At 40.5% G+C, this 17,464-nt stretch overlaps 1 protein-coding gene across 3 annotated transcripts in view; it reads left to right on the forward strand.

Moving 5' to 3' along the window:
* Positions 1-2,901, forward strand: part of NPNT (nephronectin) — a 94,944-nt gene extending 92,043 nt beyond the window's left edge. For all 3 annotated transcript variants that reach the window (XM_048846653.2, XM_048846650.2, XM_048846651.2), the window contains one exon: positions 58-2,901. In XM_048846653.2, the coding sequence (XP_048702610.2) occupies positions 58-153 (96 nt within the window). In that variant the 3' untranslated portion in view covers positions 154-2,901. The remainder of the gene's footprint in view (positions 1-57) is intronic.
* The last annotated feature ends 14,563 nt before the right edge of the window (positions 2,902-17,464 follow it).

The following is a 17,464-nucleotide window of genomic DNA, read 5'->3' on the forward strand; positions in this document are numbered from 1 at the left end:
CATTCTTGTCAAGTTGTTTTAAGTTTACATCTGATTGTGTCTTATTTCCTTCCCCAGGTTATTTTCAAAGGTGAAAAAGGGAAAGGCAGAACCGGGGACATTGGATTAGATGATGTGAGCTTGAGGAAAGGCCGCTGCTCTGAAGAACATTAGCAACACCCCTAGACTGGCAAAGAACATATACAATTTCTCTTTCCCTTTAATCCTATTCCCATCAAGTTAAAAGAAAACTGTGGGCCAAAGTGGAAAATATGGACAGTGATCACCTAGTTAGCCCGCTTTGTGCAAATCCCAGTGAAACTCCACTTAAAATAATGCAAATTGTCTGTAAGGATGCAAACTTCAAGCTAATATTGGGTGTTTTTACTATTATTCCTTGTCCACATACTTGTGTGTGATAAAGGTACAGTGTACCATGCCTGAAAGATGCTCCTATTAAATGGGCGGGAGAGCCAAATGTGGCTAAATGTCTTCAGAAGAGATCTCCAACTCACAGTGGTAATATTAACTGCTGTTCTGTGTTTTGCCATACTGATGATAATGATATGCTGTGCGATTTGTTTGACTTCATAATCTGAAGTCAACTGAGGCCTGGACCTGAACTTTGGCTATTTTACTGCCATTAACTTTTAAAGAAGGGTGTGTTACGTATCAAATAGCATTTACTCTGCTGTATCTATATTAACAAAAGGCTGTTATGTAGAGTAGGCACTGCATCCCTTAATATTGCTAGTACTGTGTTGTGTAAATGTGTGTGGTTACTAATGTATTTATGTTTCTTATATTTACAGAGTTCAGCTGCAAGGTAAATAGCAGCTGTGCTTTCAAGCTAAAATACAGTATGTGAGCTCTGTGTGTTCTTTGACCATTGATAAATCAGCAGTGTCCTGACATTTTCTATCGTTTGGCCCTAAATACTAGTGTGATTTTTTTCATGAGGTTATGACTGAAAACAAAGGGCCAGATCCTCAGCTAGTGTGTAATTCAATGGGTTGTCATAGTACTAAGCTAGTTTACACCAGCTGATGAGCACGATGCTGCCTACTATTAACTCCCATTGAGCACCTCTAAGGAGGTGCTTTTACGATCTGCAGCATGAACTTGTTGAAGTCAGTGGCACTTTTGCTATTGACAGGATGGGCCACAGTCTGTGCTGATAGTAATTGTTACTATCTAAGCAGCACAAGTGAGTCAATTGCGCTAATGCATTGAAATATAACTGACCACTGAATCTTGCATCTGTACAAGGTCCTTGCCAGACTGCTTAGAAAACTACAACACAACGTTTAGAGCTAAAATGTTAGTTGTAGATGGAATAAATATCTGTCAGAATATTGGGCTTTTTCTTTTAGTCATCCATTTTGGGTGTGAGAAATGTACAACTCCATGGAGAAATGTTGAATTTCTCCACTTGTCTAGCCTTTTTTAAATGAAAAAGCTTTATTATCAGCATTGAAATCAATTTTAAATTTGACAAACTTATCTTTAAGAAAGTTAGAAGCAAAGTTAATTGTTCTAGGAAGACAACCGTAATATTTCAAAAAGGTACAGCCAGAAGACAAAAGGCCTTATGACCTTTTAAAATAATTAAATGTAAGCTCAATGTATCATTATGTATGTATGATCTTATAAAAGTTATTTCTGGTTTCAACAAAAACCTGTATCTAGTCTTGCACACCCTGTCCATAAGGATGACATTGCAAGACATTAAAGTCCTAATTTCAAATTCTTATTGGGACATACCTTGGGTTAGCTCATCCTAAAAGGATTAAAACATACTTTGTACCAAGATATGATTTGGTAAGACAGTTAAAACATGTTACAGCCCTTCAGGGTTCAGGTAAATTGGTTAGAATAGGGATCTGTTTCATCCCCAGAAGAAAGACCCACCCAGGTTTTAATCATTTTGCAATTAGGACTGGGCATATGGAAGTTTTGTTAGTGCAGATGGTATATCACAGGTCAGTGCATTTCAACATGCAAATGTACAGGCATGTACCAATAGGTGGATCTCTGAATTTTCATTGGTCTCACAAGTAGTGAATGGACCTTTCATCAGTATTGCAGTATACAATATTATTATGCCACTATCTATGCTTGAATGGGTTAAACAAATGAACATTATAGCAAGAGGCAAGATTAATACTATAAACAGCTACATTTTCACTTTGTTGGTGTACAGCATATAATGGCTCAGCTTCCAAACCACCCCTAGTCAAAGAGTTCATCACTCACCTCTAAAGATTACTCTGCCTGATTTGATTGACGGCGTCTACTGAATTGTCACTAGCCCCCTGCAAAAGGTTAAAAGAAGTATTTAAGGTTACTGAGCTTGTTCAGTCCACTTCCATTTTGGTAGAGGAGACAACATTTAACTTGCTCTGTTGGGTCATCTTTTTGCATGATTCTCAGTCCTCCTGCCAAAGTCCCTGATCTTGCAATGAGCTCTATGTAGGTTCACCCCTGAATCCATGCAGAATGTCACCAAAGTGAATGGCAGTTAGCAAGGATGGAGGGTTCTGCCCACATGGAGTTCATTAATTGGGGATGTAACTAACAGACTCTACAAGCTGCACTATGTTAGCAGAGAGCACCATTTTCCATACATTTCAGGCACAATTTCGGGTGTGCAGATGACTATATGAGATGTGAATATAGCCTTAAAACATCATTTATAGCAACCCATTTCCTTTATTGTTCAATAACTGCATAGCTTGTTCTAAAGAAAATCCTCCTGAAAAATCCTCTCTAAGTGTCAAGGAGAAGATATTGCGCTAAGCTCTAATGGAAACTTATCGAACGTACTGTGTGTCATCTTAACTGTCTTATAATTTAAGTTTTTGAAGAAATGTTAACTTTCCTCCCAAACTGACTGAAAATAAAACGTATCTTTGTAAATTACAGGCACTGATTAACATTGGCAATTTGCATTTGTTGGGCCTTGAAGTGAGTACAACTGAAGTGATAGCTACCGGGTTATGTTTTTAATTTCCACTCACCTCAAAATCCAGTAGGTGGGATTTTCAGAAAACTTGGAGTTGGTCTAAGTCTGTTCCTGGTGTAGTTTTTAGCTATTGGTAAAGCTTTAATAGGCGCGTCAACACTGACTGCCTTCAAAAATCCCATCCAGATTGTTTGAAATGTGGCCAAGCCTCCCCTGGGTTTTCATAGTCGGGTTCCTTACGAGATCAGTCTAGACAGACATAGGGACTGAAGATTGTGATTACAAATCATGGGATGCTGGGCAGCTGATTGACTCAATTTAGCTCCAAGATAAAAATCCACACACCGAAGACGGCTTTCACCAGCAGAATCTACCTCAGACTCTATGTTCTTTCAAAGGGAGAAAACACAACAACAGTTTCTCCGTCCACCTTTGCATCTTATCGCACAAACATCAACTCCTCCAGTAGCTATCTGCCACTTGTTCCCTCCTAACTATGATGCTTTTGTACGATAATGGTCTTGGCTCCATCCAAACTCCACTGAAGTCAATTAAAAGACTCCCATTGGCTTCAATGGGCTTTGGATCAAGCTACTAGCTGACAATGTCAACTCAAAAGCAGTTCACTCTGTTTAAAGAGTTGGTAGGTACCTGTAACTTCCACTCAATGCCTCTCCAGATCAGGACAGCTATAATTCTTACAAATTAATTTTTAACATTCGTTATGAATCATGGATAAAGTCAAACATAACTTACATGGGGCATCAGACAAAATATTTTAGGTTGAATGGTACCACACTGATGACGTTGACCTTGGAGCTTATAAACTAACTAGGATGTAACAGACTTTCATTTTGGAAATATTTGCCATTGATTAATTTCATCACTTAATGTCCCTACACTTGAACACAACAAACTGTTCCAAATCTTCCTTCTGTGTTTCTCAGATGTCTGAGGGGAATTTTAGTTAACAGAGAACCACCTGGCTTTCACCAAAACCATATGTAGCAGACTTAACTCCATTTATTATTTCTGTAGGCAAGAAAACCAGACACCAGGTTACTATAAAACTCCCTTGCTCATTAAATCACATTCTCCATTACCCATTGTTGTACACCTGTGTACTGTAAGCACACAAGGCTTTTCACTGCAGTCTTTCCAGACCATAAACAGTCAAAATCCACTGAGGTTTGGGTTTGTTTAAATTTGCACAGGGGTAGACTGAAAAGTTGCAAGAGGAAAACAAACATGTTAGAAGTCTGCATGACAAAGTAAAATGGCTATGGATCATGCAATTTAGTCTGGGTCAAGGTTTGGAATAAATTCTGGGCGTATCATGTATAGATAATACCCCAGAACAGCTGCTGTTACTGCAAGGAGGTGCAGCTTTACAAAGTGCATAAGTACTTAAGGAACTGTCTCTCCCTGTGTGTAACTGCTTCATGCTGTTGTAGTCCTCTGAATATATCTTTCATGGAGTCTGGGGGAGATAATGCTGTTGCACTGTTACTATCACAGTTACTGGCTAATTGCACCTCTACCCCTCTCTCAGGCCTCAGGTCAGCACCTGGGATGGAATCATGCTATTTTTCCGACTGGGCTGTAGCCCCATATATTGCAGCCGTAATTACCTCAGTAAATCTATTTTGAGTACAATATTTGCAATTCTCTTCCCTCTGGGAGCAAAGACTGTGTGTATCCAGTAACCAAAGAGCTCTGTGTAGCTCAAAAGCTTGTCTCTTTCACCAAGTTGGTCTAATATATTACCTCACCCACCTTGTCTTAAAGCAAAGTATTTAGAACAAAAGACTTTCACAAAAATAGGTCTTAAAAACAGACTATATGTCCATCTTACCAGGTTTTAATCCATCTTCCACATGGAGATGTAGGTAGGTCCAAGCTTCCTATAGGCACTCCAAAATCGTCTAGGGTCTTGGTGGCAAACTCACAACCCACTGCACTCCCCTCTGATTTAGTGGTGGGATCTCCCACTATCTAGATCCATTATGTTGCTTTCCTGCTTGTTTTACCAACGGCTCCCTATTAAACTAGATTAATGCATTGATTTGGGAAAGGTCATTACCCAATATATAATAACTTCTCCTCACTGACTAGGTCCCATATAGTGTTCATAAGATTACTACAGCAGATCAATATTCTTACATTATTACATACCACATCCACAATGCTAACCATTCCAACAAAGAAAAGCAAATATAACTTTTCACTGGTGATATTAATAATCTTACCCTTCCATCCCACAGTCACTTAAGTGATCTGTAATGGACGACATACAATTTCCATTTTTGTAAGTATTCCCCCTTTTGACCCAAGTGGTTAGCCAAAGCTCAGAGCCCTGTGGGTTGTTTCAGTTTTGAGGAGAAATTAATGATGAGACCATGCTCTCATTGCTCCTTTTCCCCAATATCTTCTCAGATAGTCCTTATGTTAACACTGCCCCCCCATCCATAAGCACTAGCATCTGTGTCCAATATAAAAAGGGCTTCAAAATATAGGTAAGCTAAGCTAAGCCAGAACCAGTCACAAGGGTCTTTTTGAACTCCGAAAATACTAAGTTACATTCTGTTGAGGATTCACAGATTCCCTTTTCCCCTTACAGTTTTCTTCTATATCAGCATTTCCTAGTTCCACTTTTTACTATTGCTGCTTGTCAGAAACATTCAGCAAATATACATTCCCTGTTCTTTAGATCCATAAGAGCTTTAGAGTGGAGCTCACAAGGGGGACTTGGGTGCGTAACTGCCAATTTAGATGCCTCCGCATTCACAACACCCCTGCTCAGCTGCTACCTAACTCTACAGGCACCAGATGTCCCTATGTTTCTCTTCTAAAGTACCCCAAGGTGCCTAAATTTCAGCAACTGGCATGTGCACAACTAAGTCTTGCCTAAATCCTGACCAGACTAAGCACTTCTTCACCTAAGTCCCAGGGAGATTCACAATCTACACATTCCCCTGCCTATCACTCCGTCCAATAGGTGTGGTTTGAGCATTGGCCCAGAGAGAGGGACTATGACGATCACTCAGCACTTACCTAGGCAGTGGGAGACCCAGGTTCCAGTGCTCTTGTTCCAATGCAGCATCTCAGTCCTCGCCTTGTGGCTCCCAACTTCAGCAGTTACGATTTCCCCCGAGATCCGGGGTATCAAAATAGGTTTTGCCTAAAAGTCATATGTTTCACCTGGAACATATCTTTAAAGGAAATTTCCACAGACTGAATTTGTAAGACATCATTCTTGGCATTTATTACAGATATTAGCCATAATGAAATCCACACAGATTAGTAGCTCGTCCATAGAGTGTAAGGCCAGAAGGGACCACCAGATCATCTAGTCTGACCTCCTGTATATAAGAGGCCACCAGCACCAGACAGCATATAAACCCCAATGACTGAAACTGGACCAAAGTATTACAACTCTCATGAGACTAAACTATTGTGTGCCAGAAGCAGAGAATAGAAGGGTCCCAAGGCCTGAGGCCCCTGCAGTGGCAGGAAATTGATTAAGCAAGATCTACCAACATGATCCTGGCAGGCAACCCATGCCCCGTGTTGCAGAGGAAGGCGAAACCTAAAGAAGGTTGCTGTCATTCTGACCTGGGGGAAAATTCCTTCTTGACCCTAACGTACATAGACGTGGAGGCATTCAAATTATTTTTAATAATTTTGATACTATAGATTTTTATTTTAAGCATTTTTTCAATTTTTATCAATTTAAAATTAATATGCAAAATTATGGGTTTTAAATTTTTTATTTCTAATCTATTTAATAATCAAAGTTGTGGGACATTATTTCCACTGCCTCTCCTCTCCTCATGTGGTGCTAATACACAGAAATTCCTTTTCTGGGAAAAGGCTGTCTGAGATTGTTATCTTGCTGTGATAACTGTGCGTATATTGGGCTTGGATATAGCCACTACAGCATAGGAAGACCTTCCCCTTCCCCTCAAGGCTGCCTTCCCCCTTTTCCCTCTCACAACTCTCGCTTCCTTCTCCCTGTTACAGATACAGAATTCTGTCTTCTCTCCTTCCCTTACTCCTCCACTTGCCCCAGTGATCTCATCCCATCACCTATTTTATCTCATGCCCACCCTATCCCATCCCTTACTTTTCTTCTTAATTTCACTCTCCTCTGGCTCTTTCCTCCCATAATACAGGCATACTTAAGTCTCCCCCACCTTAGAAACCTGCTTCTGATCCCTCTTACCTTTCCAACTACTGCTCCTTCTCTCTTACATTTCTAAGCTCATTGAAGACACTGTCTATAATTCCTCTCCTCCAATTGTATCCATTCCCCAGACCTCTCCAATCCAGCTTCCATCCCTTGCACTGCATGGAAACTACTGTCCCCAAAGTCTTGAATAACCTCTTCCTAGCCAAATCTCAGAACCACTACCCCATTTCTCATCCTCTTTGACCTACCTGCAACTTTCAACACCATTGACCATACTTTTCTTGAAATTATGTCCTCCCCTTGGCTTTTGTGACTCTGTCCTCTCTGGTTCTCTTTGTACCTTCCTAACCTCTCCTGCAGAGTGTCTTTCAGAAGATTTTCCTCATCCCACTCCTTTGTGGAGTTTTCTCAGAGCTCTCTTTTTGGTCCCCTTCTCTTCTCCCTCTATATCTTACTTTGCGTATTCTCATCCACAAAACACAAAATTCAACTACTATCTCCGTGAGGATGATTCACAGATGAACCTCTCTTCTCCAGACATGTCTCCTTCTGTCCAAATTAAAATCTCTGTGTGTCTTTCTGAGATCTCCTCAACATGGCTAAAACAGAGCTCAAACTTGCTCCCAAACCCTCTCCATTACCTCCCTTCTTGATCACTGTGGACACCCCCATTATCCTGCCTGTCACTCTAGCTCATAACCTGGGTATCATCTTCGACACAGACCTTTCCGTAAATCCTCACATCCAGGCTATGTCTGCAGATTCTTTCTGCATCCCATTTCTAGAGTTACAGCCTTTTCTATCCATCCATACGGCTAAAACTCTTGTCCTGGCTCTCATCATCTCACATCCTGATAACATCATCAATTTTCTCTCTGATCTTGACAAATGCAGTCTTGCCCTGCTCAGATCCCTTCAGAATGCTGCTGCAAAAATCATTCTACCAGCCCACGATTATGGCCATATCATCCCTCTCCTTGCATCCTCCACGACTCACCATTTTCTGTCACATAAATGAACCAGCTTGTCTTCACTTTCAAGGCCCTTTACAGAACCCTATGTATCATCTCTCATTCAACTGAACTGTCTACTCCCACAAATGATACCAGCCTCCATTGGCCACTTGTTAAATTTTCAAACAAATACTTCCAAGTTTTCTCTAATGCTGCCCCTCACACTTGGGAGGAACTCCCCATAAACATCTGCAAAGCCACCTCACTATCCTTCTTCAAATCCCTCCTTAAACTCACCTTGGTCTGATGCCCACAAAAAGCTTGACAATGGTTTGGGTGCCTCGGTGCGGATAACACTGCCTAATATGCTGACCAATATCGTTGGATTGTTTCCTTGCACTCCATCTGTCTGTATCCATCTGCTGTTGCTTGTTGTACAGTTCGATTGTGAACTCTTTGGGGGCAGGAACCCTGTTTTTGTTCTGTGTTTGTACAGCACCTAGCACAGGGTGATCCTGGATCATGACCGGGGCTCCTAGGCACTACAGTAATACAAATAATAAATAATAATTCTTATAAAGTGGTTTAAGGGACACCATGAACGTTAAAACCATGCCTCTGTGTGAAACTGTGTTACCTCCAGTTATTACAAGTTACACTGAAGATTACTTTATCTGAAAGAGATTAGAAGTGGGAATATATTTTTTCTTTTTTTTTTCCAGTTTACTTCGTGTATTGATTGCAATGTTTATTCTCCCCCCATATGTCACTTTCCCCTGTTTGTGTGAGTCTTTCACATAGCAACAGGGGAGAGGGTTTTTTTTGTTTTTTTTAAATAGGAACATCACAGAAGTTAGCAGGGAATTAGAGAACAGGTGTTATGTCCTTTTAATGTACAGTGAGCAGTTGCTGATGTTAATACAAAATTTCCTAACACCATGGAATATTTCAAAATGCCATGTTCTACAGCAGATGACAATTATTATATATAATGTGTCTATATAAAGTCTTGTCTTGGATTTGCTCATATGTGACTTGAGACTGGTCCCAATGAAGCCAACTGAAGTTTTTCTATTGATTTCACTAGCACAGAATACCACTTATTAATATTTTCTGAGCGCCTATTGACTTGAGTCCTGATTCTGAGATGCAACCAAGCTCAAGTGATTGCAGCATAGAGGGGGAAAGGGGAATTTATGCTACCTTCTAAATTATAGGGCTGCTAGCATAAACTAGCCTTGCCTCTAATTTACATTTGGCTGCAGTGCTCCCAAAGTTACCATCTGAAAGCCTGGAACAGCTGCAGTGTGGAGTATTCCACACACAAGCTTTCACTCATACAGGCTTAGGCCCACCCCTGTATGAGGGCTGTGTGGGAGGGCAGCTCAAGGTCATTCTTTACAGGGGAAGGGGGAAGTGGAGAGATCTAGCTGTTGTCCTGCCGTTTTTGCTATTAGAACAGTGTAAGGGGGGGCCAAGATGCTACTCAGAACAGGTCTTGGTATGCAGGCTATTGCCTTCAGGTCAGGTCCTCACAGCTTTGCACATGCTGTTTGTTTTGAGCTTTTTGAAGTCTTAGAGATAAACTGCTCTGAGGGACTAATTAAATTCTTTGTCCTCAACTGCATATTTTAAAGTTAAGGGCCCAATCTCCCACCTGGACTCATTCCAATAATAAGCACTGTGCACGGTAGTGTTTTCAGGACCCTGCCCTAAGAAATAACAACGTTTCCCTGCCTCAGGACCCATAGGATCCCATGAGTGTTTTTTTTGGCACTAGTGACCAATTTACCTCTGAGATAGCTGTTAGGCAAACAGGAATTATCTGACACAAGAAACTGAGATGTCAGGATATTTTTTCCTACTTCAGCAGTCACACCCTTCGTGCATGGAATGCTAAGGGTTTGTTGGTGTTTTTTGTTTGTTTTTTTTTAATAATTCCCAAAGTATTTTCCTAATAGCAGTGAAGGAGCAGGGCAGTCTATCAAACACACTTAGCTATTATTACGCTGCCTACGCCCAAAGCCAAGAAAATTAGCCAGCTGTCAAAAACCAGCTCTTCTCTCCGTATCCTTTCTATGGTGTTTGTTTTCTCTGGGCAGGGCTGGGGGAAGCATGCAACAGCAGCTGAGATCTGGATCAGGGCCATCTTTCTGCTTCTTCACAAAAAACAATCAACTGTGTACGAAGACATACACGGTATACAAGAACAAGTCTCACCTGATGGCACCGTTTGGATGTTGTCTGTTGCATCTTGGACCCTTTGTGTACTAAAAAAATAAAAATAAAATCCATGTTTACACATGGCTGATGAAATATGGTTATGGCCCAATTATGTTAAAACAATGTCTCTTCTTGCCTGTGAGGACAGCAATAAAAACTTGTTACAACAGCTTTTTAAAGTTTCTACGGTGGGTGAAATATAAGTAATTCCAAAAATGATCATCCCTCAACATAGTAAAGGACATGTGAGTAGATTTTGTGACTGTGCTGGTGGGTTTTAATTAAAAAAATTAGGTCCATGCACGTTAGGAAACTTATGTTTTAGCAGTGTTAAAATACAGATCCCTATATGAGGATAACTGGTATTCTTCTGTCCTCACAGGCAAAACAAAATATTTGTATTGCTGTACCATCTAGAAGCACCGACTGAGCTCAGAACCACACTGTGCTAGGTGGTGTTCATATATATAGTAAGAGACAGTCCCTGCCTCATAGAGCTTGCAGTCTAAATAGTCAAGACAGCTACAAAGAGTGGAAGAAAACAAGTATTATTCCGATTTTACAGATAGGAAACTGAGGCACAAGAAGATTAAGTAACTTGCCCAAGGTCACACGGGAAGTCTTTGGCAGAGCTAGGAACAGAATGCAGACCACCTCAGTTCCAGTCCAGCACATTAGCCATAATACCATCTCATCTTCCTGAAAATATTTTAACATAGTTCAGCCACAACTATGTTTTCATATTTTTGGGTATTTTTCTTTTCAGAAAAATGCTAAATTTAATTTTCCCCAAGCAATTACAGGAAGAGCTGTAGGGAATATCCCAAATATAGTCTGTTTCTCCCTATGCCTTGAATATAAAGAAGAAGAATATAAATATAAAAGGAGTACTTGTGGCACTTTAGAGACTAACCAATTTATTTGAGCATAAGCTTTCGTGAGCTACAGCTCACTTCATCGGATGCATACTGTGGAAAGTGTAGAAGATCTTTTTATATACACACAAAGCATGAAAAAATACCTCCTCCCACCCCACTCTCCTGCTGCTAATAGCTTATCTAAAGTGATCACTCTCCTTACAATGTGTGTGATAATCACGAAAGCTTATGCTCAAATAAATTGGTTAGTCTCTAAGGTGCCACAAGTACTCCTTTTCTTTTTGCGAATACAGACTAACACGGCTGTTACTCTGAAACCTGTCAATATAAATATTGAAGAAGGTGACATCTCTTTTGGAATGAAATGACTCCTATAATACTGGCGTGTCCTCTGTTGTAAATTGTGTGTGAGGGGTTTAGTATTTCAAAATAAAAATAAATGGATTCAATTAGTCTGGACATTTATGGGCCATGATTAATTGAAATTATTTTAATACATGCAATTTAACTAATCTGCTCTAATTTATTCAGAAAAGATGGAATGATTAGGTTGACTGAGATGCCATTGCATGAGAGCCTGCACTGACGAAATACTAAGTAAATCTTTGCAAGTTATTGCTTAACTGATTTCAGAGTAGCAGCCGTGTTAGTCTGTATCCGCAAAAAGAAAAGGAGTACTTGTGGTACCTTAGAGACCAACAAATTTATCTGAGCATAAGCTTTCGTGAGCTACAGCTCACTTCATTGGATGTATTCAGTGGAAAATGCATCCGATTAAGTGAGCTGTAGCTCACGAAAGCTTATGCTCAAATAAATTTGTTGGTCTCTAAGGTGCCACAAGTACTCCTTTTTTTAACTGATTTGAGATATTTCCATATATTTTTCACATTTTTTCTTCTCTCTCTACACTTAGGCTCTTATTTAGAAGGTGTAACAATCTTTATGTAAATTGCCTAATGACCATCAGATTAAGGTTTCAGAGGAACAGCCGTGTTAGTCTGTATTCGCAAAAAGAAAAGGAGTACTTGTGGCACCTTAGAGACTAACCAATTTATTTGAGCATGAGCTTTCGTGAGCTACAGCTCACTTCATCAGATGTTTACCGTGGAAACTGCAGCAGACTTTATATACACACAGAGAATATGAAACAATACCTCCTCCCACCCCACTGTCCTGCTGGTAATAGCAGATTAAGCATATCCCAAGAATTAGTGCAAAAACCCACCTCCATTGATTTCACTGGCCAAATGCTCATTAAAATTCGATGGGAGCAGGACTGGACCCTACCTATCTTTTATTTGTAGTCAGTTTAATTCTATTGGCTCAGGCTGTACATTTAGGTACAGCACATCAGAGCAATTATTTCTAACTATTATGGCCTTTGACCAACATTCTCAGGTCCAATCACTCAACACCTTTGCTCACTTCTCCTGTTCAGTTTACCCTTCTTTTCTTTAAAGGAAAAAACATAGCTGGGAATGGGGCAGGGTTGTCATGCCAGTGAGGCATTGGGTGGGGGTGGGAGAAGGTGCCTCTCTCAGTTACCTGGCCCAAGCAATTAGACAATTGTCTACATCCACTCTCAGCTTAATTCCATGTTATAGTCCTCTGCAATTAGAGCTTTGCAAATAACTGATTTTTCAGTGTGGTGATTAAACCAAAACAATAACAAATTATTTCAGGTCAACTAAAATGAAAATATTTCATATTTTTCAGTGAAACTAAAAAGTTGAAAATTTCATTTGGGGTCAAACTATTTATTTCTTTCAACCCAAAACATTTTTTTTCATTTGAGGGGTTTATTATTATTAGTTAAAAACAGAAATAACATTCAAAGTGAAAAGTACTTTCAAATAAAAATAATGAAAATATTGAATTTAGAAAATGTCAAATTGAAATGTTTAGACTTATTTGGAATATTTTTTTTTACTATCGAAACAATTAGGTGAATTTGATAGCAACATGTTAAATGTTTTGGTCGACTGGAATAAGTGTTTTTCAGTAATAGGGTTTTGTCCAAAAAATTTCACCCAGCTTTACCTGCCATTCCATTCTGTACAGCTAGCAACAGAGTGAAACTGACGAGTTGTACAAACTCTCAGGTGCTCTGTAGCAGTGCTTCATACATCTGGGTTCTAGCTAGCCATTCTGCTCCTGCAAGTGCACTTGGAGCTGATAGCTACATTTGTATAGAGAATTAAGCTACTAGTACCAGAGGCTCTCTGTAACCTGGGACAGTACAGAAGTCTGTTGTATTTTTTAACTATTCTCGCTGTCATCTTCTACTGCCTTCAGCACCACAGACAGTATGCACAGCTTCGCTCTTTGCTTTAGCAATCCAGTAAATCTTCAATCCCACTTCAGAAAGTCCCTGTTTAAATTTTGAGTACAATAGCAAATGTTCAAATCAAACCACTGGGCGGAAGGCTGCACTCCATGGCCAAATCTGCTTCCAGCATCTAGCCACCAGGTGTCGGAACTTTACCAATAGGTGTATGATCAAGTCCAGTAGCATAACTACATTAAGGAAAAAAATCACACAGGCCCAGACCTGAAGAAGAGCTGTATGCAGCTCGAAAGCTTGTCTTTCTCACCAACAGAAGTTGGTCCCATAAAAGATACTACCTCACCCACCTTGTCTCTTTAAATAAAATAAAAAACAACTGGCCAGATTCTCAGCTGATGTAAATCATTTTAGCTCCACTGACTTCAGTGTAGCTATGCCAATTTACACCAGGTGAGGATTTGTCTCAGAAACTTTTATGTTCCAGATTTATTCATTGGTGGCATTTGGGTCTTTTGGCCTCTAATTACAAATTAACCAAGTTTACCTCCAAACCAGATTTCACAAGAAAATCAGTGAATGCCTGCAGAACCTTCTGAAATACAGTTTTATAAAGAGCTGAGTGATGAAGAATGTTGTTATCAGCAATATATGTGATTGATTTTTCAAGGCCATGAGTGAGGACCAAATTGAACAAAGCATCTTGATCTTAAGGAAATCCCAGAAGATTAAGATACAGATTTTTTTCTTTAATTTCTGCTCCCGTGGCAATTTCGGTGATCTACCTTACCTTTATTTCTCTTTCTGGCCCCTCTGCTTGAACTCTGGCTGCAGGAAAAATTGTGGACCGTAGGCCAACAACATTAACTGGGCTTTTATTAACTGACTTAGCTGAGCTGTGACCGTGCTGAAACTCAGCAGAGTACAAATTGCACAGATCTACGTAGGAAGCCCACTTCCAATATCACACCTCTGTCTACAAAATGATGCAGTCATACAGGGGAGCAGTAACTAAGTCAATTTACTTATTTATAAATTTAGCTAAATATGTAACTAAATAATCTTTGTGAAGTGCTGCATATGTGCACAATATTATTAAGGCCAGTCAGCAGTGACGGGAAACGGAATGCAGGATCTCCAGAGTCCCAGCTCTGTGGTCTCCCTTTAGCTCATATATTTTGGGGAATTTGTTTTGGTGTATGTGCAGGGAGTAGGAATACCACTTTCTCCAGCAGCATGGTTTTCAAATTTCACATGTGCAAATTCTCAGCAGCTTGCCAAGTTTTCTCAGAGTTCACTATAAAAAAAAGCATTCAGTTTCCTCAAATTTCTGGATGTTTGAAAGCATGTGAAGTGAACCATAAACAAATTTAACATGAATGTCCATAAATGTTTTGCTCAATTCTAACCCAGAATCATAGAAAGTAGAGACTGTGAAAACCTACTAGATTATCTTGTCGATTCCTCTTTCAGTGAGTCTGTGCCAAACAATAAATTCTATACTTTCTCTAATACACTTTAAGAAGCTCCAGACAATGGAGCTTCCACCACCTCCCTTCACAGACACTTCAGGGCTCTGCTCCTAACTGGGCTTCTGGCACTACTAAATGTAAACACACACACACTAACAGATCTCTCTTTTAGGAAGTTTTTGCTGACATAAAGTCAAAATTTTTGTTTTGGTTAACTTCAAATTACTCCTTCCCTTGAAACCATCCAAGATACCTTTATATGGTTCATATCAAACCTTAATCATCACTGGGCCATCCAGGAGCATTTAGTTCTTTTAATCTTTCCTTGTTAATTAATCCCTTCTGTCCCTTGACTGTTTTTATTGCTTCTCTTGGTAATTCCCTTCAATTTAGTGACAACTTCCTGGTTTTGAGGTGTCCAGAAACTGAATGCGGAATTCTAGATACCATTATAATCACAGATGGGAGTGAGTTCATAGAATCATAGAATCATAGAATATAAGGGTTGGAAGGGACCACAGAAGGTCATCTAGTCCAACCCCCTGCTCGAAGCAGGACCAATTCCCAGTTAAATCATCCCAGCCAGGGCTTTGTCAAGCCTGACCTTAAAAACCTCTAAGGAAGGAGATTCTACCACCTCCCTAGGTAACGCATTCCAGTGTTTCACCACCCTCTTAGTGAAAAAGTTTTTCCTAATATCCAATCTAAACCTCCCCCACTGCAGCTTGAGACCATTACTCCTCGTTCTGTCATCTGCTACCATTGAGAACAGTCTAGAGCCATCCTCTTTGGAACCCCCTTTCAGGTAGTTGAAAGCAGCTATCAAATCCCCCCTCATTCTTCTCTTCTGCAGGCTAAACAATCCCAGCTCCCTCAGCCTCTCCTCATAACTCATGTGTTCCAGACCCCTAATCATTTTTGTTGCCCTTCGCTGGACTCTCTCCAATTTATCCACATCCTTCTTGAAGTGTGGGGCCCAAAACTGGACACAGTACTCCAGATGAGGCCTCACCAATGTCGAATAGAGGGGAACGATCACGTCCCTCGATCTGCTCGCTATGCCCCTACTTATGCATCCCAAAATGCCATTGGCCTTCTTGGCAACAAGGGCACACTGCTGACTCATATCCAGCTTCTCGTCCACTGTCACCCCTAGGTCCTTTTCCGCAGAACTGCTGCCTAGCCATTCGGTCCCTAGTCTGTAGCTGTGCATTGGGTTCTTCCGTCCTAAGTGCAGGACCCTGCACTTATCCTTATTGAACCTCATCAGATTTCTTTTGGCCCAATCCTCCAATTTGTCTAGGTCCTTCTGTATCCTATCCCTCCCCTCCAGCGTATCTACCACTCCTCCCAGTTTAGTATCATCTGCAAATTTGCTGAGAGTGCAATCCACACCATCCTCCAGATCATTTATGAAGATATTGAACAAAACCGGCCCCAGGACCGACCCTTGGGGCACTCCACTTGATACCGGCTGCCAACTAGACATGGAGCCATTGATAACTACCCGTTGAGCCCGACAATCTAGCCAGCTTTCTACCCACCTTGTAGTGCATTCATCCAGCCCATACTTCCTTAACTTGCTGACAAGAATACTGTGGGAGTTGCTGAGGTTGTCACTGGAGAATAAAAGCAGGATATCAGACTATGATTTTTTTTAAATGTAATAGCAGTACTAGGTTAAAAGTCTTCCCTGCATGATTTTGGGCCACCAATAACTCCACCTCCTACAACTCACCAAGGAACATTAGGTTTCTGCCACCGTTATTCCCAGTATTGGTGCTCTAGTTTATGTTGGGGTCTGGACCAGTGAACAACTGGTCCAAAATCAGGCAAGTGCAAAGGTATGGAACAGGAAGGTGCTGAGTCAACAACTGCTTATATTTTGGAAACCCACCTTTGGGATATGATGGGTTGACTGCCAATTTGTAGTAGACAAAAAGACACGGTACTGGCGCAGGATTAATTCAGTTAGTAGAGTCCCACTGTATGGTGACTGGAGTTCGCGTTGCGCATCACCACAGTCAGGACCTGAACGAGAGCTCTTGCAGTTGGCAGGCACACAGCTCTACAATGTCAGGCAACCCTCTGGTAACAGCAGCAGATATTGTGCTAAATTTGTCTGAGCTGGAAGCTGCCCTTTGCAGATGCTGCTGTGTGGGACAGGACCACAGTGTTCTTAAACTGGCCCTGGAGAATCACAGCGTCAGTTGAACAAATACTCTCATACTAAGCTCCTCTGAAAGGGATCTCATTAACTGCTAAAGTTCCAGGAGCTAGAGAGAGAGGAAATTATTCATTTCCATAGTTTTCTCCCTCCTCCCGAGAGAATTACAAGAATTTTGTATAAAACTGATTTATTAGGCACTTAAGACAGTACCACTCTGAGCCATTTTGAATATCTAATCCTTTCTCCAAACTGACATTTTTAGGGCTTTTACAGTTTTTAGAATGAATTTGGACCTGATATACAGAAAACAAGCTGAATATCTTATTGAAACATGAATGTCACATGATT

Source organism: Caretta caretta, chromosome 4, assembly GCF_965140235.1.
Source record: "Caretta caretta isolate rCarCar2 chromosome 4, rCarCar1.hap1, whole genome shotgun sequence".
In the NCBI taxonomy this organism is placed as follows: Eukaryota; Metazoa; Chordata; order Testudines; family Cheloniidae; genus Caretta; species Caretta caretta.